This window comes from Megachile rotundata, chromosome 14 (assembly GCF_050947335.1).
Source record: "Megachile rotundata isolate GNS110a chromosome 14, iyMegRotu1, whole genome shotgun sequence".
NCBI lineage: Eukaryota > Metazoa > Arthropoda > Insecta > Hymenoptera > Megachilidae > Megachile > Megachile rotundata.
In genome coordinates, this window is record NC_134996.1 from 14,399,419 (window position 1) to 14,422,751 (window position 23,333).

General features: G+C 37.1%; 4 protein-coding genes and 1 long non-coding RNA gene across 9 annotated transcripts; 2 read left to right on the forward strand and 3 right to left on the reverse strand.

The window, feature by feature from the left end:
* Positions 1-99: 99 nt before the first annotated feature.
* Positions 100-4,173, forward strand: LOC100882543 (nicotinamidase). The gene is made up of 4 exons (XM_003700104.3): positions 100-981; positions 1,783-2,044; positions 2,689-2,835; positions 2,945-4,173. Exons 1-4 carry the CDS (start codon positions 731-733, stop codon positions 3,344-3,346), a joined length of 1,062 nt encoding a protein of 353 aa, XP_003700152.3. The 5' UTR covers positions 100-730; the 3' UTR covers positions 3,347-4,173.
* LOC100882650 (uncharacterized) lies at positions 4,094-6,252 on the reverse strand. The gene is made up of 6 exons (XM_003700105.3): positions 5,641-6,252; positions 5,242-5,321; positions 4,954-5,175; positions 4,785-4,889; positions 4,432-4,723; positions 4,094-4,357 (listed from the first exon to the last, which is right to left on the reverse strand). Exons 2-6 carry the CDS (start codon positions 5,312-5,314, stop codon positions 4,180-4,182), a joined length of 870 nt encoding a protein of 289 aa, XP_003700153.2. The 5' UTR covers positions 5,315-5,321; positions 5,641-6,252; the 3' UTR covers positions 4,094-4,179.
* A 142-nt stretch (positions 6,253-6,394) lies between these two features.
* Positions 6,395-12,886, reverse strand: Cad96Cb (protocadherin Fat 4-like Cad96Ca). Its single transcript, XM_012296260.2, has 16 exons — positions 12,779-12,886; positions 9,854-10,140; positions 9,668-9,760; positions 9,472-9,579; positions 9,277-9,378; positions 9,081-9,206; positions 8,825-9,019; positions 8,562-8,759; positions 8,349-8,495; positions 8,136-8,250; positions 7,996-8,065; positions 7,820-7,930; positions 7,560-7,733; positions 7,151-7,488; positions 6,807-7,078; positions 6,395-6,741 (listed from the first exon to the last, which is right to left on the reverse strand). The coding sequence occupies exons 1-16, from the start codon at positions 12,843-12,845 to the stop codon at positions 6,652-6,654; spliced, it is 2,493 nt and encodes an 830-aa protein (XP_012151650.1). The 5' UTR covers positions 12,846-12,886; the 3' UTR covers positions 6,395-6,651.
* On the forward strand, positions 9,651-21,591 carry LOC105663938 (uncharacterized). 3 transcript variants are annotated; one of them, XR_013040481.1, is made up of 13 exons: positions 9,651-9,783; positions 9,882-10,125; positions 10,195-11,009; positions 11,271-11,627; positions 11,705-12,006; positions 12,080-12,196; positions 12,268-12,916; positions 13,507-13,715; positions 13,847-14,207; positions 14,516-15,259; positions 15,503-15,651; positions 15,789-15,898; positions 17,574-21,591. It is a non-coding gene; the product is annotated as an uncharacterized LOC105663938 (long non-coding RNA). The 3 variants fall into 3 exon arrangements; XR_001097313.2 differs by lacking the exon at positions 13,507-13,715; XR_013040480.1 differs by lacking the exon at positions 10,195-11,009 and having other exon boundaries at positions 12,268-13,715.
* Positions 15,658-19,846, reverse strand: LOC100878912 (inactive ubiquitin carboxyl-terminal hydrolase MINDY-4B). Of its 3 annotated transcripts, XM_012296225.2 has the most exons (11): positions 19,702-19,838; positions 17,745-17,818; positions 17,599-17,684; positions 17,276-17,493; positions 16,975-17,200; positions 16,826-16,891; positions 16,700-16,770; positions 16,468-16,618; positions 16,208-16,407; positions 15,978-16,130; positions 15,658-15,857 (listed from the first exon to the last, which is right to left on the reverse strand). In XM_012296225.2, the coding sequence occupies exons 2-11, from the start codon at positions 17,809-17,811 to the stop codon at positions 15,812-15,814; spliced, it is 1,284 nt and encodes a 427-aa protein (XP_012151615.1). In that variant the 5' UTR covers positions 17,812-17,818; positions 19,702-19,838; the 3' UTR covers positions 15,658-15,811. The 3 variants fall into 3 exon arrangements, with proteins under 3 accessions (XP_012151615.1, XP_003700041.2, XP_012151625.1); XM_003699993.3 differs by lacking the exon at positions 17,745-17,818 and having other exon boundaries at positions 19,702-19,846; XM_012296235.2 differs by lacking the exons at positions 17,745-17,818; positions 19,702-19,838 and adding an exon at positions 18,886-19,010.
* Positions 21,592-23,333: the final 1,742 nt, after the last annotated feature.

The following is a 23,333-nucleotide window of genomic DNA, read 5'->3' on the forward strand; positions in this document are numbered from 1 at the left end:
TTTCACAAAATCCTTTAAAATATAACTTATAAAGTCAAAGATAATACTCTTAATACAATATCATGAGTAGGTGTGTTAGTATTTTATTGCTCTTTTATACAAATCGAAATTCGTCGAAGCACATACATCACTTACATTTACATTGTACACACATACATTTAAAGACGTCGTTGCACTTTTTCTATATATAAGGGTTAGTGAATGGAATCAATCAGTTGTATAATCATCGGTAACGGTGGAAACCAAACGTTTTATCAATTCCCGGAATCAGTTTCCGACTTTGTTCGTGTGCTAAAAAAAAATTACGGACACAGACTATATACGAAAATATTTTTCTTTATTTCCTGTAAGAATATCAACTGAAACAAGTATTTGAAAGAAGTTTTTGATTATCATTGTAAATCAGTAATTTATCTAATAAATCTTTAGAAATCAAAGCGTTGTTTTTGGAAGATACACTTAGAAATCTAAGCGTTGTCTACAGATATTGATCGATCGTCAGTTAGTAGCTGGTACGCGTTACGAGCGTTTTGCTTAAAACTAACCTTGTAAAATAAGTTGTTTTAACAATTATCAACAAAAGAATCGTACATCAATTGTATGCGAATACAAGTTTTCACTTGTGAACATATTACGGCGAAACAGCATAAACATATTATCTACAACTACAAGTGAAATTTTACGTCAGGATACAAGCTGGTTTTGCCACTGGTAACCGTGTTTCTTGTAGATGATGGGAACAAGAGATACCCAATCAATAGTGAATTCAATTTGCGCGAAAAAGCGGCGCCCTATGGAAAAATTTTTAACCGATTTCGATTTGAAAGAACAGAACAATTTAAATTATACGAACTTTCGGTCGATTTGCGTGGCACTTTTCCAATCGGATGAACTCGAAAAGGAAGAATGGAGAATTCAAGAAATTTTCAATTTATTCGATCGTGACAAAGATGGCATTTTAAAGGACCAAGAATGGACGATGTGAGTATGCATGTGTGTGCATGTTACAAGTAAAACGAACAATAAATTTAATTCAGCATAACATTATAGTCTCATTGAACATATATACGTAATGTTGGTGATTTGAACATAGCTTCGAAAAAAAGATTTACATAATTGTTGCGATGTATAGCAACGAGAGGGAGAGAGAAAGAATGAATACAAAGAGATGCGCGAGTGTAATTATATGAGTCAATTAACCAATCAATTAACAAATCAATGTACGAACGCTAAATTTAGAAAATAGTTTTTTAACAAAGTTAGAAAAAGAGACTTAGAAAAATTGTTAAAATGGAGTGGAATGAATCAAAGTTAATACGGGGCAAGAACTGTTTCTTTCATTTTCCCGCGATTTTTATAGATCTACGTATTATATTGTAGTGCAGAAGTATCATAAAGAAAGTTCATAGAAATTCATGCAAATATGGCAATATAACGAAAATTTACCGTTTATATGAAAATTCATATCTTTACAAAAGATATGAATTGTATCTGCATAGAAGATATGATAATGAACGTTATGTTATAACAGAATTTGTTCATAATGTACGTTATGTAACCTTTTTTTTTATTAAGCAAAATTTCATAAAGTGCTGATTACTGTAAGATTGATTTATATGTAAAGTCATTCAAATAATAATTTTTTTACAGATAAATACAATATGATTAAAATTAATATACATTTGTGATTTCAGTGCTATATTTATATATATAATTTTAATTTGTTCATATTCAATTTTAGATTACGATATCACAATAATATTTATCTGATTTAACCGACAGATTCAACGTTTGGTTGCGAATCATTTTTGAACCTGTAAAGGCACTTATTGTCGTCGACGTGCAAAATGACTTTATCGACGGATCTTTAGCCCTCCGTCGATGCGGCTGCAATCAGGATGGAGTTGATGTAATTGAGCCGATAAATCGTTTGATAAGGAAGGGACATTTTGATAATATTATTTACTCTTTGGATTGGCATCCAGAAAATCATATCAGTTTTTATGAAAATTTACACCTACGCGACTTGCATTCGGATTCAAAAGTAGGTGTATAATTCCTTTCCTTTCTTTTGCATATATTTTTCTTACTTTCATAGACGTAATATGTAAAAATATATTTTTATAGACTAAGTAAGAAATTTTCGAAACGTGTACTTTTGTAAAGTTCATTCTTTAACGGGACAAATGGTGGACGATAAATCGATAAATCTTTTTGTTGAAAGGCACATTCCTTTATCCCATGTTGTGACCAGATCCTTGAGTCCGCGAGGGACAACTTTATTCTAAAGCAATGCGACATCGCGTTAAAGTTGCTTTCTATTCCCAAATAATGCCATGCCTTTTTTCAAACAATCAATGCCATAACATCCGATACCTACAACGTCGAGTCACCAGTAATTATTGGACATCTGGATTGTCCTTTTTTACAAGCACCCTTTAGGCCACGTGCAGGATAAGTCCTTGCCATAAATCGTGCGAAAGCACAATAGCGCCTGACTATTTGCTCTTCGAGGGCTCTTAAAAATAAACCGTCGGTAACACGTGGGTCCCAAATAGAGTTTAGTAAATTTCATTTCAATAGGACCGTTAAAGATAAACCGTTAATAATAATGGGTCAAGCAAATTTGCTAATAACGAATTTGTTCTCGTATACAATAATACAAACGTGATTTTTTTATTTATGCAGGTGACCAAGGAGAATGCAAAGCCATTTAGTACCGTAATTTTTGCGGAGCCTTATCTGGAACAAATACTTTGGCCGAAGCATTGCGTCATGAACACATGGGGAGCACAGTTGCACAAAGACCTTGTCATTGCGACAGCTTCGGAACAGGTAGTTCATACTTTTATCCATTCTATATACATTGCTTTGTTAACTTTTACGTTAGTTGTCGATAGGAGAATTTTAATAATGCTTTCATTAAACGTGCATCATTTTTCAGGTACGCAAAGGCCAACATCCAGATTTGGAAGCTTACTCGGTATTTTACGATAATAATTCGAAGGATTCTATGGAATTGCAAACGATCCTCCGTAAATCAGGCGTTACACACCTATATGTATGTGGTTTGGCTTACGACATTTGTGTAAAAGCCACTTGTTTAGATGGACTTCGATTAGGATACGCATTAGCCGTTATCGATGACTGTTGCCGTGGCGTGGACGCAAATAACATCGAGACCACCAAGAAACTGATTGCTGAAAACGGAGGTTTGATCACCGACAGTAACGATGTGCTGTCGTTGGTGAACGAGGGAAAACGAAGTCTTATCATGAGCCATCAATCTGCAAAAGCTGTGACCTCAATTCCGGCCTTGGATACATCCGTGGATGGTTCTGAGTGATATCAGACGAGAGGACAAGAAATGAGCAGGATGCTTTGAAACGAGTATGGCAAGAAACGAGCTGAAGCCATAGAACATAACATTCAAATGGGTCTAAGTTACAGGAGAGTAGAAATTATTAGAACCGATATATGTCAAGATAATTATTACTCTAGAATTTATTTAGAAATGAACTTTCCTTTCCTTGCAGTATGTTTTAATGCTTTTATGATAAATATGTAAAGATACAGTATTTTATTAAAAAGGAGAAGAGAGAAATAGTATGTGACTAGTCTTAAGATAAAAGATCATGAAGGAAATCTAAGAATCTTATATCTTTTATTGACTAGTAACTATTTCTCAAGACAACATATCTCGCAATAGTCTTAAATTCCTAGTTTAACTAAATTAATTTCATTAGTTTTAATAATTTATATTTAAGTCCTATCATACATAAGATTATATGTTAAAATTACTGAATATTAGATCAGGGATGATGGTACCTTCACGGTTTAAATATATTTATGTACATAGTACACAGTATAGTGGTCACCGAATATGCATATCTAATATATATAATATTTTAATACAATATACTTTAACTTATATCAGAACAATATTCAGGGAAATGAAAGTAACACTGGTACTTAATATAGAAATAGTTTTATTTATGTAAAGCATTAATTTATTTTAAAACTACTTGCCAGAACATTCAGTAGCGTGTAAGAAATCTCGCAAACAATCAAATAAATATGTTTATATTATGAATTAAAATATGTTTATAGTTTATAATATATTTATAGTTTACATTATATCATATTATAAATATAAATACGATTGTATAATGATATAGTTCAGTCGTTGTTTGTACCCGAATAATCTTTGCTCATTAACATTCGCGCACTCTTCTCAATTTTATTCGCTGACTCGTCATCTACCGTTAATTTGCAGGCGTATCTGTGTCTCGCTCCACAATCATCGCTTTGGTACGAGTACAGTCTGGACGTTGAATTGTAGGACAATTTTAAGCACCTACAATTGAAAGGTTAAGCTTCATACCATACACATATCACATAAATTTCAATGCTATAAATCATAACTCTTACCTGCCATCACCAGGTACCGTTTGCTTTGTGTTTTGAAAAACTGGCTTGGCGCTGCTTGCCCAGATCCACAGGAGACCCGGATTCAATCCTCCCGTCCAAAAGGTTTTACCTTTCAGCTTGGAGTTCGTTTGCAAGTTAGCGAACACGTCACGTTTCTCATCATTCGTATCGAACTCGATCAATTGACCACCCATACCTCGACACAAACTTGCTGATGACTTCCAGTCGAAATCACGGGTGCTGAAGTGATAGCAATTTTGGCCAATCTTCGTGTAATTGGAAGGACAAGGTTCTGAAAAATATAATTAATTATCAAACAATGTATTGGAAATTGGTAAGAGGGTAGAGCTCACCTTTTTTATTGATATTTCCAGAAATTACATAATATAGTAGCTCTTCTGCTCTTCTCAAACGATTCTCTAGGAAATCTACCCTGTAGACGAGCTTTTCTATTGCACCTAATGTTAATAAACAATCAATCATAAAATGTTCTTAACAGAATTGCGTTATCAAGTACTTTACCAAGCAAGTAAAGATCCGTTTCAGAAACTTCTCTTTTGTTCGGTGTCGAAACTTTATTAGATACGGTCAAAGTTTTGTCACCCAGTTTCATTACTTTCGATGTCCTTGACAATTTTGAATCAGAGACAATCCAGTTTTCCAGAATCTCGCTCCAAGGCCCAATGGAAGTTTCTATCAGCGTACTGTTCAATGAATCAATAGCAGGCACGGGGGACAAATTACCTATTAACATTTATACAACTTCGATAGAAAAGACATCCATTTTCATAAAAGTCATTCTTCACGTACCTGGGATTCCCATACAAACGGACAGTTGTAAAACTAGCAATAGGAAATGTAAATGAGATCCTTTACGCTTCATGGTAGACCTGAAAGTAGAAAACGATGGTCAGGAAAAACCTAGTGTGGTTTTTATTTCGTATACCGACTTACGCGAAGAAAGTTTCGAGCAACGGTTCTTAACTTTATGCTAATTACTTCTTTAAAAGGAATTCGTTCGTTTACCTTATACTAGTCATTTCTTCTTCGTGAATTTATTCGTTCATTTTATTGTTATAATTTCTTTGATAAGAACATTTTTATAAAATTGTATTCATCATTTTTGTTTTTTAATTTTATTGCGTTGTTATTGGAATAAGTCTTTCTTTCAGAAGAAATGTAAATGGGTAAGATGAAGATACTACTTACGTAATATTCGTAGAACAGAGACGTCCTCTCGGTTGTTATCATTCCACAGTAAGTTCTTCTTTCAAGACGCGCACCTGCTTGGTCCGTTTCCGTTTGTGAACCAAGCAAGACTATCGACCGAAGACTCGATCGAGTAGCCTTCTGCTTGGACACTTTCTCTCTCCTCCTCGGAAAATAAGTCACTTTCTTCGACGAATTCGACTATGCCCTTCTCGCATGGTTTTGCAACCACTTATTAGAATTATTTGTTCCGTCAACATGCTACTTACTTCTGCAAATTCTACTCGTTATCGTATTCAAGTTATTTTTTACAAATAAGTAGAGTATATACTAAATTTTTTAGGGCAAGAGAATATTAATTTACCAGTATTTTGAAATTTTTTAATCCTGGGATAATTTTAAAGCATTAGAGCAGTGAAAGTTTAGAATTCTGGACTATTAGAATTTTAGAATCTTGTTATGTACTTTAATATCTAAAAATTTAGAATATTTTAGATAATACTTGGAGTTCGCGAGTTCCAGATAAAATTTCCAGGACATTGTTTCACGAATTTCTCGCTCGCTTTTGCATCCAAGTATGATGCAGCATTTCTCAAAGATCGTCCTACTGACACGATTCTCTCCATTCTCTCGACTCATTCGAAGCCACAGCTAGTGGACAATTTTCGTCAATTACGTGGCACACCAAAAAATGAATCACTGATACAGCCAGTAGATTAGCATTGTAATGTAAATCGAAGGGAACAAAGCATCATACTTTGCATTTCTTTAATGGAACAACTATTGTGACGAGGAATTTGCATCAGATTCTCAATTGTCCAATGCAAATCGTCGGCAACTAGTATAATTACCTATACACTTTGTATGTACATTCGTGTTTACAATAAATTTGGTCGGTATCTGGCAATGATGTAACGCAACGTAACAATCGTTCATTGAAACGTTCTACTATGGTTTCACAGGCAGTAACATTGAACAGTCATGCTATCAGTCTTTCAATTTTGGTCGCGATTAAAAGTAGACGGTGAGATTGAGTCGTTCGTTTCCGATTTGGCTATTTCTGCTCTTCGTTTCAGCCGCTACTTCGACGCTGTCCACTGTCTGAAAAGATTTAATTATTAGTAATTTAGATTTATGAATTTATAGGTGAGCAACGAGGAAGATACCCTGTCGTCGTCGTCCCAGGACAATTTCTTCACTCTTTGTGAAACGGAACAGGCGGGCCAGGCAGGTACTAAAGAATCTGGAAGATCGACAGAATAACTGGAAGATTCTCTTGAACTAACGTTTACGTTAGTCTTTGCGCTCAAATCATTCATATTCTGGACAAGACCACCGATGTTTGGGATGTTGGTTGTTGCCGATAATCCCGGAGGAGTTGGAGCTGGAGCAACCTTGTGTCTCGCGTAAAGAGGCATTTGTCTAGCCGAGGTTAAACCTAATTTACATAAATAATAAATGAAATATACGCAATGAATCATTTACAAAGATCCATCGCTCATCAAATTACTTTTAACGGTGGCATTATAGTTCCTTGCTCCAAAAACTGGATTCTCAACATCATTTCTGTCGGTTGTCTCCTGAATTTCACCGTTGTTGCTGTCGTCAACGATTTCCTGATCAACGTGATTGTCATCCTCTGGATCGTCACCAGCATCGGCCTCGTCGTGCTCGTCGATGCTTTGGACGGTCTCGTTGCGGTGTCCTCTTCGCGGTATATCTAGACTGTCCTGTAGCATGTTCGCCCCAAGAACTTGAGGAGTAGGACTCAGAGCCGAAGGAACCGGTGATTTTTCACGGTAACCGGTGCCTACAGAACTCACAGAGCCACTGGTCTTTGGTCTTTTACTAAACATGTACGGTAAAAATTGTAAGAAATTCAATCGAACGTAGAATGCGTGAGCTATAATGTTACTCACTGTTTATATATGTACAGAATCAAGACGAGTATAATAACACCGAGGAGTCCCAAGACTGCACCGAAAACGGCTACCAGAAGGACGCTGCTGCCCAACCAAGCAGGTGCAGCTCTAGCAGCGATTGGCACCGAGCCACTGCTCGGTATATGCACGATCACCGGGATCATACTTGATCTTTAAAACAGAATATTGAAACAGTCACGCGTTATAACTGGCAACAGGTTTTGTTCACTAAATTTAAGCGTTTTCTATCGATGTACCTGGGAGGACGGCCCGAATCGGAGGCCACAGCCACTAATCGAGCCAAGGAACCATTGATAGTCGCTGCTGATCTGAGAATCAGTTCTCCATTGTCGCGTATTTCGAAAGACCTGTTGCAATTGCACATTTAAAGTTCTATCATGGCTGAAGGATTTAAATGATATAATCTTGATACCTTGCATCAGGACCCCTGAGAGAAAGACTGACTTTATCGTCTCTGTCGCCATCGGCTGCTTCCAGTTTTCCTAAGGAATGTATCGGTATTATTAATTGATAAAGAGACGAAGACAATTCTGAAGGAGAAAGTAGGCTCACCGACAATAGATCCCTCTCTCAAGGTTGCAGCGTGAAATTCATATCTGGGATGACGAAATCGGGGTTCCCATTCATTTACGTCTTCCACCGAGACGTTGACCCGTGAAGTATCGTTCTAAAATATTTTATAATACTTGATTGAAATATTCTATTATGGAACACTGAAGTTATGTCGTAATTAATTTAAAATTTTTTATGGTTTAGTAAACATACATGATGACCATCGGTGACTCGAACTAAGAAGCTGTGCTGTATCCTTCTCTCATAATCTAAAGTCCCTTTTAAAATCAGTTCTCCAGAATTAGTGATGGAGAACCTCTCCAAATCTTCTACTGCTCCTTCAAGCCAAAACCGCAAGTTCTACGAAGAGAACAAATAATCAATAAAGTTTTACATATAACACAATACAATTCACATGAAACTTACAGAATCTACTTTATTTACTGCAGTTGTTAATAGAACACTTCCTGGAGGAGTGTTCTCTGGAATGTTCGTTTGGTGATCTCGTTTTATAAACTTCACAGGTAATCTTCCACCAGCAGTAGGTTCTACGTTCCATTCGCTCTCACGAGAAACAACTATGGTAGACAGAGCGTATTTGTCTGGATTGTCTATTTGCGTAGCCTGAAAATCAGATTTCATTATTAAATAAACGACTGAAGGAGTTATATCAATACCACATTTCTTACCTTAACAACAATTGTTGCTGGAGATAGCAACTCATGTTCATATAATGGCCGTGTTATCGTGACCTCGGCTGTTTCAGGATTTAGTGTAAGAAATGGCAGGATTCCACCTTGAATTGTGTATTTGACTGGAGCATTGATCCCGGCATCCTGATCCGCAGCTTTTATGGGAGCTGGCTCAACCTTCAGTATTCTTCTCTACAAGAGCGAGTTAAACTTGAAATCTAACACCTCATAATGATAAAGTATCCAATCTTACCGATTTTATATGCCTAGGTATGACAATTTTATATTGGTCCGTTTCAAAGGCAGGATTTTGGTCATCCGCGTCAATGACGTTCACATAAAGCGTGGTCGTTGATGATTTAGGAGGGTTGCCTTGATCCTGAAAAATAATTTTCTGAAAATAACAGAACCTCTTCAACATTTTTAAATGATTAGAATGAAGATGGTACCTGTGCACGGATGTCAACAGAGAAATTTGAAAGAAATTCATAGTCCAGCGGTTTTCTCAGCACGAGGGTTCCCTCCAAAGCGTTCACGAACACGAAATAGTCCTAAATAGCAATTAGAATACTTATAAAAATCTTTAGAATATTTTGTAAATGTAATGAATTAATTTTTCGTGTAGGAAAAGGGAGAAAAATTACCGAATGTGGACCTGGTAGAACAGCATACTGTACAGTCGAAAAAGGTCCTGGTTGATCGGCATCTACAGCACGTACTCCTTGGAGAACTCTTGTACCAACTACCGTGACCTACATTGGCACAATCTTCATCAGTAACCGAATACATTGACAAGAATAGCTTAGTCTATGTGAAGTTCGCTAAACGGTTCATTCTCACCTCTGAAATATTCAGTACATAGGGAGCGTTCACGAACTGAGGTGCATTATCATTTGCGTCTGTCACGCGAATATTGACTGGTATCACGAAACCCTTGAAGTAAATTTAAGGAATTGGTATGTTAAGTAAATTGAAGATCATGAGCGAACAATGTAATGCATTCTTTATATGATGTGTTAAACTTACGGGATCTAATGTATGTTTCCTTTCGCAGATTACGTTCACATAAACGCTGGCAGGTCCATCAACGCCTTCTTTATCAAGAGGTCTGACTAAAGTCAAGTTTTTTGAAAATGCTGAAAACGCTACAGGGCTGTCGTGTTCCTGCAGCCTGAGCTCGATATCTCCTTGCGGTCCAGGATCACCCAGTACTCCCAGGACACCCACAGTGTCACCGACCGGCAAATCTTCGTTGACGAAGAGATGCGCGGCAGTGGCACCGTTCTCCAGGAAGCATCGTACGTCACGAATCACTATATTTAAATAATACAATTTTAATGAAACTAATCATAATTAACCATTTGTAGAATGAACTACAAATATTTAACAATATTAATTAGGTAGAATGAAGGAATACAAAATGGACGATATTTTAAAAACCGAAAGGACATGCCGTTTGATTGTTCAAGTTTAAGGATACGTTACACAATGTTCGAAGGTTCTGTTTCTTTAGCTTCCTGGAATAACGACTGATCGTGTTCCATTGATACCGAAATGGGTATTATGTTCACGACAATCGTGCGGTTTTTGGTTTTCCGGTGTTTATCATGAACCGGTTGGCCGTCTCATCTTCCTGTCTGCATATTCCTTCGCTCATTAACTATGGCTATTTTCGAATATTTTTATAGACATATTTATAAACTGTGCTAACTATACGATTTACAGAAAATTAATTTTTAGAACTAGCACTTTAATTAATTTGCGTTTAATGTAGTATAAACTAAAGATAACTATGTACTGATTAAGACTTGACGATAGTCTTACTCAGATTTTAATGTTAGCGGCTAAGTTGTTTCGAACGAAACTAGTCACGTGACTATCACGCGCGAGGCAGTGTAAGCTGTCATTGTCAGCTGTATTTATTTACGGAAAAACTTGATAAAAGCAATGTTCTCTGAGCAATTAGTCGACATTCTATGTGATCTTTAATTTAGTAGACGATAAGAAGTAATTTAAACGCTGTGTGATCATGAATTAAGAGTAATCGTGACAAGCGTTCATAACAGGATGGCAGGCGGTGTTAAGCGATCGTTGACTCTACTTTACTGTGCACTGAAGCCTCTGTTATCCGTTATTTTGCGCAATTTAACTGTACTATGTGTGATCTTTCTTGTATAACAAAGTAATTTTGCAATGCTTTTTTACTTAGCTATGTATATAGTTTTATAACAGTAGAAAGAGAACGATGTAATAGGGTTCTTATTTCTCTTTGCCAAGATTTTCAAAATATTGCGTGCAATGTCGATTTGCGAGAAACTACGCATGCGCGATTAGATAAGATCATAGGGGACCTTACGCAGCGTTTTCTTTCTATTTTTGTATCATGTATACATCATCAAATGCTTCATATATTTCATTATTACATGTATTCCTATGATTTTAGTACATATACGGATGTGTGTGGGTATCAAACGTGCATACGCAGACGTCATTTAACAGGAACGCGTGCACGAGGGTTAGACGTGTGCGCTCCCTTGGAGCGCAGTTCCGTCTGCTGCCAACTCACGGTATATCGACGATGCAACGTTCCGGCTGTGCCTTTCGTAACCTTTTTCCCCCCTTACTTCGAAGACTTTTCCAGAAGAAAATTACACTATAAATTCCCTTCGAGAATTTATGCGCCTATCTGATTCGAATAATGTCCATCTTGCAAAATTAATAATGACTGGTCAAAGATAATAACTGAGGCTGAAAGTATTAGAATTTTTTATCGACTTTGTATCTATTATAAACGATGCTAGTTAGTATCAACAATTTCTACTTCATAGATTAGGAATGAATCTTATTGTAATAATGTTGTTATGCTTCAATGACTAGGGTGATAAAGTGGAACGAGTTATTTGTCTCAACAATTTATTAGCGATCTCCTTCGCTCAATTGAACAGTGGACAAAACAAAGATCAACGACGCTGATTCACACGATCAAGGAAAAAGTAAATGCTCGTTTATCTTAACAACAGAGGCGCTTCCTGCATGTCGAGATAACGACTAATTGTCATGCAAATTAGAAATGCTGATTTAGTAGTAAAACAAATCATCCTTTATAAGAATACTAAAGAGATCGCAGATTCGCGTGGGAGTCACGTGATTAACAGTTATACACGCAATTCCATGACGATGTAAGGATTTGTTATGTACACAAGTATACCATGATTCTATAATTTAAATTAATTATCTCTGTTTCTGTTTTAGATAATCTTTAGAATGCCGCATCAAAGAATTATGTAATCATTAATCGCGCTTCACTTCATTTTACGACTAATTTTGTAAATCTTAATGGCATTGGCGTAACTAGCAATTTTACCTAGAGTGAGTCTATATCTATAATCTTTTTTTAATTGTCCATATACTTTACAACATTCTCTAATCGCTAATTCCAGTCTACTCGAGAAATGACATTAATTACGTTGAAGTCACAAAACGAAACTTGGAAAGTATTATTGCACCTGTTCTCGAGTCTATTTATTACGGCCCAATTATCAAGCACGTAAATTGGACAGCAGTTTTCACAAATGTCCAGTGACAGGGAAGGGAGGTCATCAGAGCGGGCCATTGCGATTTTCGCAATGAGGCAACTTTCTAAGATACCCGATCGTTATCTGCAACTGGAAGTGTCGCTAGAGTCATCGAAGGGAAACGGAACATAGCCGACGAGATATCCATTTCGTACACGGATTACGATCTACCTGGTGTCTTCGCGACCACAATTCTTCCGCGCAACCGTTCACACGCGATCAACCGTGTGATGAAGCGGAAGAAGGGGCGATTAAGGTCGCGAGCACAGTTGAAAGAAGGGGCAGCAGGACGAATTGTGGAACAGAAGGGACGAAAGGTGGGCATAGGAGAGGAGAAGCGGGCAGCAGGTGCGTGAGAAAGCTTTTGAATACCCACATTGTCCAGTGTACAAATGCACCGTGCAACAGAGGATGGACAGGATCTTCAGAATGTTCTGTCTCATGGCGATCCAAGGACATCCTTCACCGGTTCGAGCACCGGCCGATGCATCTGCAAATTGATGATGAACTTGAGGTTGAAATAATAGTAAACAATTAGCTATTATTGTAGGTTCTGATTCAACTTAGATTTCTCTTAGCTAAGGACAGAGACTCTTATGTACATTTATTTTTGAAAAAAGTTTGGCTTTGATATTTTGATATTGTCTCTGCTAGTCTCTCTGTAACAATGTAGTTATAAATATCTCAATGCTTTAAGTTTTCAACATGTTCAGGTTTGATCGCTGGTTCAATAGATTCACACATATTGCAAGTTTTGCAACAGTCAAGCAAGGAAATGAGCTTTCTAAATTCTTTGACGTTCGTGCGATAAACTCAAGTTTCTAAAATCTTTCATAATTTAAAAACTGTTTCAAGTCATTCATTTGGATGATTTATATCGTAGACGATTACAGTCTTTATAGACTATTATAGTCAATCGTAGGGTTTTCCGAGAGTGGCATGAAAACTTAAGGCCTTCGACAAGCAGCGAGCGTAAACATTTGTTCGATCGATATTTGATTAGCGAGTTCTTCGACGAAAAACGAGCGTGTATGTCAGTAATGAGTGAACATAACGCGTGGTTAGAAAGCATGCGAAGAAACTACTTTATTACGTGAAACTTAGGTACCTGGAACGACATCAGGGCTATAAGTGGGGGTGGCGAGAGCGATAGTTTGCCGATCTTACATGTTTGAAACCGAAGAAGGGCAATACGAATTGAAGTACAAAAGGAAAAGTAGGCTGACAGTGCACAAAAAGTGTCTGCTTGAGAATCGTGATTTCTTCAGACAATGCAAAGAAAAATGTTTTTTAATTTACTTTACTTTTTTAAGGTATAATATATTAAGGTGGTATAAATGACTGATTTCGAAATATATAACTTATAGCATAATTTCATAAAAGTATCATAAAATGACACTTATGTAATTGTTATTGAACCTTAAGCTTTACGTATTTTTTGCAGGGTTTGTCTTTGGTACTAAGAAATACTAATCAGTGCTAAGGTAGTATGGGGCGGTAAAAGCCGCGAAAGTAAGCGGAAATAATTCGCGAATCTGGCGGGAAAAAGATTCCAAGCAGGTCCAAATGATTTATACGAGATGCACGAGCCGGATACGACGACTATGTGGGCCACGATACTCCTCAAATTCACAGACCGTAAACTGAAACGCACTGCCATGGGCAACCGGCGTAAAAGTCTCCCTCCTGGCCACGATTCGCGACGCCATCAATTCAGTGGTGGTTATACAGAAGAAACGGGCCTGATGAATCATTTCGTCCCTCCGCGCTTCGATTCAACGTGTGCTTTCACGAAAGTGAAGAAAGTACGGACACGGAAACAACTCTTATTGCCTTTGATGGGATCCATTAAATAGAAAATGTTAATGCTTTTTCGGATGTAGTCTGATTGCATAGATTCTTTATGGGAATTATTTTAAATATCATTCTGTCTATTTAATTATATACTAAAGAATTGTATTTTCCAAAGTTTCATCGTTCGATGCAACACTCCTATAAGAAACGTGTTCTTCAACGAATCTAAACTGTACAGTTCAACGAACTTTAAAAACTATTCTATGAAATATCAGTTGTATATCTCGCACGCTTCAGTCATCTCTGCACATTGTTCCAGAGTCCATACTCACCACAAGAATCGTACTAGATGATCAGAATCGCTAGCAGAACTGTTTCACTCTTCAGCACTCAAGCTCCCAGTTGGTTGTTGCCTCTTGAACGAAGGAATTTCTCATCAATCCATCATCACTACTCACCAATTATCTATAAACCGGATCGCACTTCAACTATAATAATTCTTATCACTGTTGGTTATCAACTCTTCAAAACATTTCATTACGGAACATCTTCAGCAACACCAAACGCTGTCGAGTTCCTCGAACCTTATTCACCCCCGACGTTTAATGGAACTACCGTTTAAAATTGTACCAAAGAGAACACTTTTTCGACGATCGGCTTTGTTGTCTGTACCTTGAAAAGGTATCGTTACGAAGAGATTAATGAAGAGACCCGTAGAATATACCTGTCGAATAGCAGAACTCGCTACTATGAAACTCGAGCGAGTAAAGAGCTCGGTAGACCGGCACTCGGGAAGTCGAGTTCTCCATTGTTAGGAAGGGGGAACAGACGACCAACCGAGAGCCTTCCTGGCCCTGCTTCGAACAGGTGTTTACTTTCGTTGGCAGGAAATTCGACGGGTACGTGTGTGTCCGCACATGCAACTGCACTCATGCCTTACCCTTTTTCTTCCGATATGGTCTAAGACGAAATCCTCTGGTCGAGAACGACCGAAATAGTCTATTGTTCTCTAATTGGTGATTGTTCGTGTGGAGGAGATTCAAGACCGTTCGTTTGTGAAAATGTAAGTTTTGATGGTTCAGAGAACTGCAAATGAGTCTTGGTAAATGAACGTTGCTAGAGTTTTGGAACTTTTGGTATTTAGATTACTCAGGTTTGTGATCGGTAAACTAGTTCTACTTTTCTATTTATTAGAACTGATTGTTATTAAAGTGGAGTACATGAATGTTACTAAAATTGTTGCATTCTTTTTACTGCACGCTTTAACGGTTTATTCACTGAACAGGATTTCTCGTTTTAATTTCAGGTAGTGTCGGAAACTCGTTAAGGTGCGATTAATTATCTACACGTTTGAAAACTTGTTTCACGCGATCGCGTGTTCAAGAATGTTTGTCGAAAACATAAAACACTCGCATCACTTTTTATCGAATTTTTCAAGAAGAGAGTAACTTTCACGTAAGCTTCTATTACAATATTTAATCTTTACACAAATGTTTACAAAGACACGATGCTACAGAGTTTAAACAAGTACAACACAAAGTTACTTCAGTATCTGTGTTACTTTAAAGTTACTTTAACGTGTAATTTTGTAGGGACACAGAAGACAAAGGTGCAATCACATCAAGGGAGTTCCGTTCCATTGTATACAAGCATCTTGCCACCTGTAAAATAATTGCGAAGAGATATTTATTTTTAATTACTTGTAAGTATAAGGTTTACCCGTGATTATTGATCATTTGGTTAAATATTATTATTCTGAAATTATATAAATGACTACTTACTTAGAACGAATGAGCTTCTCCAATGGAGTCGCAGCCATATCTGCGCATTCTTTGCTAGGACCCTCAAATTCTAAGTCATTCCCTGAATTTGATCTGGTATCCACAGTTAGGGTGGCGTGGCTACCTCCGCAGGTGAAATATTGGACCTCAAATCTTGAACAAAAGTTTATGACATTACAAGTAGAAATATTTAAAATAAAGAAGAGAGATTACAATAAGGGTAATTATACCGTCGTTCAGCATGATAGTTCCTCAATAACTCCCGGTTCGTATTGAACAGTACACCATGATGACCATGACACAATGTGACCCAAATGGGTAGACTGGGGGTCTTGAGACGAGAACCAGGTTGTTTACTGATTTGCCCGTCACCCTCGTGAACGAGGAATCCTATTTCGCTTCTCACGAGAACTCCCCATTGAGGCACAGCCTTGAAACAAAAAAAAGCGATTGACTAGGTTGCGAAGTAGTAAACAAGAAAATTACTCACGTATGTGTCTTCATCCCCTACGTGCAATACTCCATTATGCAGATGAGGCGAAGCACGACCGGTTAAGGAGAGGATTACAATGGTGGTGGGACCTTCTTCGGGACAACCACTTAATATCGAGGCTTTTGGGTCTTCAAGATCAGCTCGAATTCTATCAAATATCAAATGATCATTTTTCGAACATATAAAGTTTGACAAGATCTGATGATATAAAAGTATTTATTATATTTACTTTGAAAGTCCTCTTGAAAGCAGAGCACTGTATAACAGTAACTGTGCTCCAGGGCCACCCTCATCTTGGAACTGAACCAATAAATTGATGTAGATACATTTAACATAGTAAGATGTATTAACTTACCAAATATAAATATCGTTTGATAAATATTTCAAGATCCTCCAGGGAATCAAGCTCGAATAAGTGCAGCTAAAAGCAAATTAATTGTCGTCTTTAATTAAATATTAATAATGGTATAATCACAACTTGTAAGTTTCAATTTGTACACGTACAGTCTCTGTCAGACCATCCTGAAAGTATTGCACAGTGTGTTGTACATAGGGTGTCTCCTGGGGCAAAGTAATTATGGCTCTGGCAGCGTTTGTGTTTCCAGTAACACCTTGATTTGGCGAACAACCAGTATTTTGTACAACAAACCCTCCGGCGCATCGCCAAATGATTTCTGCTATCGCTGATGTCAGAACATCGATTTGTCTGTCGTATGAGGGCTTTAGCAGGCTGTACGTTGACAGTGTCATTCGAAAATTATTTGCTTTAGAATGAAAACTAAGAGATTTGTAACTTCAAAAGTACCTCTCTGGATTGGTACGAGCATCTTGTTTGTTGCATTTGAACAGAAAATGCTTGAGCATAATAGCTTGGACAGCAGTGACGAGACCCCTGGTTGTATTTCTAGGTGCTCGTAGTCCAAAAGCTAGAGTTTGACCGTAAGGTCGTAAGGTCAATCCGGTTCTTGCCCATTCTGGTCGAGGTGGACTAGCGGAACTCCCGAAAACTAGAGTTCTTAAAGCCTGGAAATAGATATATCTACGATTATGACTCTTTTCTAAATTTTGTGACCTGCGTTTTAATGCATTTTTATCTTTCACAGGACGTGAAGAATCAGAAGAAATTACCATGCACGTCTCCTCATCAATCGGTTTACCACCGATGACCACCGTCTTGGCCAAAGTCCTGGTATTCCTCGGATATATAATCTTCTCTGAAACAGGGAAACAGGAATATCATCTATCCTCGATAATGTACTCTTCCTGTTCTCCACCTGGATAGAGTTGATCAGGCTCTCCCATAAGAGCTGCACACCTAGCGGCTCTAGCAGACAGCAGCATCACGAATCTCGTCCAAGAATGAAAAAATTATCTTCATACACGATAGAATCACAGGATCTTCAGGTATTTGAGTAAGTTTCGAAGCAAAAGTCTTGCACAGGAAGTGGAACGAAGCATGGACACGGGACACAAGGGAGTTCTAACGATTGTCACCCAATGCACACTGGCACCCCAGCGCACCAAGCTATCAAATATCAATTGGAATCCGTGTAGGATTTCAGGTCCCTTTATATACGCTTATCTAGCTTGATATCTCGAGAAATCCGTGAAACTTCAAGCCGCACGAAACGCGTCAATTCGGATGTCCAAAGACACTCAGGTGAACGACAGACATGCCCTAATAACGTCTGTCTATCTGTCTTCTCGTGGCACGTGTCTCGACCCACGCAATGCAATCGAACGATATTCATGAATGATCGCTGATACAGAGGTAGCTGCAAGTACTGTGTGGAGCTGGATGTAGTCAGTTGGATACCTTGGTTATTTGTAGAACTCTTCAATATAAATCTAAAAATAGAACTCGTGCATTCGTCAAAACGATCATTCATGTAAAAGTCAACTGGTGCAAATAACTTTTCTCCAGCTCTGCACTGTACCTGCAGTTTCTTCCAATCAAAAGTATAAGTGATAGGATATGATGTAGTCATGCATTATAGCATTTAACGTTGTCATCGAACAAATCTTCCGTATGTATAATACTAAAAATAGTAGTAATGTCAATAACAGGACTCCAAATTGAAAGATTAGCGATTATAAGTAATAGTAGTAGTAACAGTATTACACTTAAGTATACGGTAAATGTAACAAGAAGATTCCAAAGAATAAGAATCCGATTTTTATGCAATTGTTTGGCAATCAGTCGGTGCAGCAAACGTAAAATTTATTTCCGCAATTTTCTAAGTGGAGCGAGATAAAAAATTGAAAATGCCGTTTTCAGCACCGTAAAATGTCCGTCTTTTCATTTACTATTTTATTGTGTTTGCACACGCGTGTATCATTTACCGATGTATTATATGTGTATCCGTTTCGCGAAAACTGCCTCGCGTGACACGCAAACCTTGCTGAGATACGTACGTGTAAATCGGTTCTCGCTTAACACATTCTCCCTTGCATGGGTTTTTTTTTCTTTCGTCCGCGAACATAATAGATTTGGTGCCTGCCTGTGAACTCTATTCGAAACGAATAACTTTCAGAAATAAGAATTTTTGCGTCGCAAATTGTATTGTCTGCAATTTGTTTCTTGTATATGTATGTACTTTCAAATGACTCAGTACGTTTTAAATACTTATTAGATCATATTATGCATGTGTAATCAATGATCACTATTGTATTCAGTATGCTACTTTAGAAAATAGAGTGATTCATTTTTAGACTGCTATTTTTATATGTTTTTATCAGTTTAGCTTGAACTCTAAACTCATGATAACGGTGAATAACGTAGCTATTCGTTTCGCGCACAGGAATCAGATAACGGTTAGGGTTCTTCATCTGTGTACGTCTCGAAAATACTTCAAAGTCGGTCGAATCGCGTGTTCGCGTGTAATCGAGTCTATCGAATTACAAATTTGTGTCGGAACAGGCATCTGCATTCGCCGATTACACCTGCCGATATAACTCGGTTTAATTTATCCCGATTCGGATCTCTTCTTCGCTTATCATCGATCTCGTTCACCGAACCAATATTCCTAAATAATTTGTAAAACTCAAGTTATTCAGAGTTAAAAGTCTCAGTATGCACAAGATTAGATTACGAATTTAAGAATTGAGGCATTTAAAGATTAGGGAATTAAAGAATTTAAAGGTACGAAAATTTCCAAATCATAAATAAATTGCAGCTCAAAAGAGCTACGTGTTAATTAAGCAATTATATTTGAATCTAGAAATCGATACCTTTCTGTCGGAGGTAGACAGGCTTTTCGGCTCGCATTTCCGTGCAGTGTCTCTTGCCACGCACAGAAGTGATCGTCGAACACGAATTGTTACTCTCCTCCGCCTCTTCAAGTTCTTCCATGTCGACAGGTGTATCCTCAGCCATTACACTACTTCAAATTATACAATCTCAAATTTCTCCAATGTTAAAGTCGTGAACCGATCCAAAATATTCAGAATGTCCATCTTATAATCGACAGTTAACAGAATCATACAAATTTCTCACACATATTGTATATCTTCATTTTGATAAATTAACACGAAGAATTGCTACGTACGAGCTGTTCAACCCTTATATCACACGTAACACAAAAAGTTTAATCGACTAATGCTTTACTCGACTCTTCAATGAAAGTCAATAAATGTCACGTAAATAGAATGCTATAGAATATTACAGAATGTTAGAAATTATGAAACATTGTACATATTTCCATTTTGTCACGAGGGTCGAACTCGTAGAGCTGAGAAAGATATGTTTGCGAAGGCAAAGAAATTGTCTTTAGAGTTAGATCTGTAAGAAGTCAATCGATCAAAGTTCTCAAAGAATATTAACAAGTGAAAGAGGCAGTTAAGTGCTCGTTGGTGCATCGAGCTGACTAGACTGACAGGAGTTAATAATTCCAGCAGCTTTTGGCCGAGTCTAGTCGGTTCATCGCGCCGCGCACGAGCTACCATCCCACCAGGTTCTGGATAGGTATATGCATAACGAGCCATGAACTCGAGAAAGTAAAACGTACACCTTAGGAAACCCTAAAATTGCACATCTTGTTCGAAAGGCGTTCTGCGAGTTAAACTATCGAACTGTAATTAATTCTCTGACTACCGTGGTGGATGCTATGAATGCATAGAAAGAATCAATTTTGTAATGATAAATTTTGCGTGTCGTTAAAGTTATGTTAGTAATTATTATTAACTAATGTGTGGACACGGTCAATTGTTGTAATCAGCATTTTATAATTCAGAAACAGAGAGTCTGTTTCATGACATAAAAGTATTTGATACACATGATTATTTCTTCTAGAGGAAAGGTTAATAACCGTATTACATAATTTCTATGTACGAATATCTGTATAGTTCTGGAACAGATATTCATGTAGAACATGTATCTTATCTCCTATAATTACTAATTTCCTGAATAGTGCGCCTCCACGATCAAGATTACGTCGTATCGTTAAGTTCAAGTTCGCGCTAGTTCGAAATAGATCCTCTATATTCGGCCTTCGGATATACGATGTATAATTTCAAATGCAAGCACGTGTACTTCTATGCACAATTTAAATATATGTAACATTGTATATAGACTTTAGGAATAGACAGTAAATAGATAATTGTACAAAAGCGTCAAAGTTTCTGTTATTTCGGGTGTTGAAATTGTTCGGTAATAGCTTACTATTGACCTTATAAGATGCACGATATTTGCATGCGTGCATTCTCGGAAACGTTTGCGTGTGTAGACTCGTATGGTATATAACGTCTGGTATATTGCCAAAGTGCAATATGAAATCTAACCGAGTGGCGTAGTACCAGGAGCGAAGTAACAGTAGATTACGTGCAACTACGAGTGTTTGATTACTTAATGATCGATTGGATTTACACGTTCCTGCGAAGATGTTAGAAAGTGTCTGATTTGACTGATCGATTAGTCTCTATAGATATAATAGAAGTATTCTCCATAATTTGATTCTAATACAATATACATCCTTTCCTTTTAAATTCATTAATGTTACTATTATAGAAATTGTAATCCTTTTTCGGACTATCAAATTTAATTTCATAAATAAGCTATTGTTTACTTTATGTGATGGAAATTCGAAGAATAATTAAATTATTGAGCGATGATCTTATACTTGACTTTGCAACTTGTTTGTCCGCGTTTTTCTTTTGCACCACTCAACCAATCCTCGTCAAATTTTGCATGCACATGCGTATGTACATCCAGATGGACATAGAAAAAAAAAATTTAAATCGGACTTGCCACGAACGAATAATCACCGAAAAAATTGATCCTAAAAAGCGAGGGTCCGAACACGCATATAAGGAAAATAAAAAAAATGAATATTTCGGCACTTTGACGACGTAGTATGGTTCCTGAGGCATTTAGAAACAAATTTCTATTAGGGTTTGATGCGTTTTGATGCCTAATAAAGCTAGGAAATCAATTTTTGTCGAATTCGGTCCAAAACGGTACAGGTGGCGCCATCTAGCGGCGAGCGGCGGAACTACGAAAACCTAAAATCTCGATTTTCTCGAAAACTAGGGACTTCTCCGAAATTCTGAGATATACAAATTGTTCCTTGTCGCCTACGGAATCGAACGAATGTAATTATAGCCTGCTAGGACAAGTATTAAGGAAAATAGAAAAATAGCCCATTTCATGGACTAAAAAATTGGCGTCCATCTAGCGGTGAAAGTTGGAACTACAAAAATAGAAAATCTCGATTTTCTCGAAAACTAAGGACCTTTTCGAAATTCTGAGATATACAAATTGTTCCTTATCGCCTACGGAATCGAACGAATTTAATTATAGCTTGCTAGGACAATTATTAAGGAAAATAGAAAAATAGCCCATTTCATGGACTAAAAAATTGCCGTCCATCTAGCGGCGAAAGTTGGAACTACAAAAATAGAAAATCTCGATTTTCTCGAAAACTAAGGACTTTTTTGAAATTCTGAGATATACAAATTGTTCCTTGTCGCCTACGGAATCGTACGAATCTAATTATAGCCCGCTAGGACAATTATTAAAGAAAATCGAAAAAATGTCATTTTATGGAGAAAATTTGTGGCGCCATCTAGCGGCGGAACTGCGAACTAAAATGAAAAAACGTATGTCCAAACACGCGTTAAGGAAAAACATATAAAGTAATATTTCGCAATTTTGACGACGTAGTATGCTTCTTTAGACATTTTAAAGCAATTTTTGTTGAATAAGTTATTCATTTTTTTGCCTATTAAGCCCAGAAAATCTATTTTTATTTGACCCCTTTACTGCGTGTTCGGACATACGTTTTTTCATTTTAGTTCGCAATTTCGCAGCTAGATGGCGCCACAAATTTTCTCCATAAAATGACATTTTTTTTATTTTCTTTAATAATGGTCCTAGCGGGCTATAATTAGATTCGTTCGATTCCGTAGGCGACAAGGAACAATTTGTATATCTCAGAATTTCAAAAAAGTCCTTAGTTTTCGAGAAAATCGAGATTTTCTATTTTTGTAGTTCCAACTTTCGCCGCTAGATGGACGCCAATTTTTTAGTCCATGAAATGGGCTATTTTTCTATTTTCTTTAATAATGGTCCTAGCGGGCTATAATTAGATTCGTTCGATTCCGTAGGCGACAAGGAAAAATTTGTATATCTCAGAATTTCAGAAAAGTCCCTAGTTTTCGAGAAAATCGAGATTTTCTATTTTTGTAGTTCCAACTTTCGCCGCTAGATGGACGGCAAATTTTTAGTCCATGAAATGGGCTATTTTTCTATTTTCTTTAATAATTGTCCTAGCGGGCTATAATTAGATTCGTTCGATTCCGTAGGCGACAAGGAAAAATTTGTATATCTCAGAATTTCGGAAAAGTGCCTAGTTTTCGAGAAAATC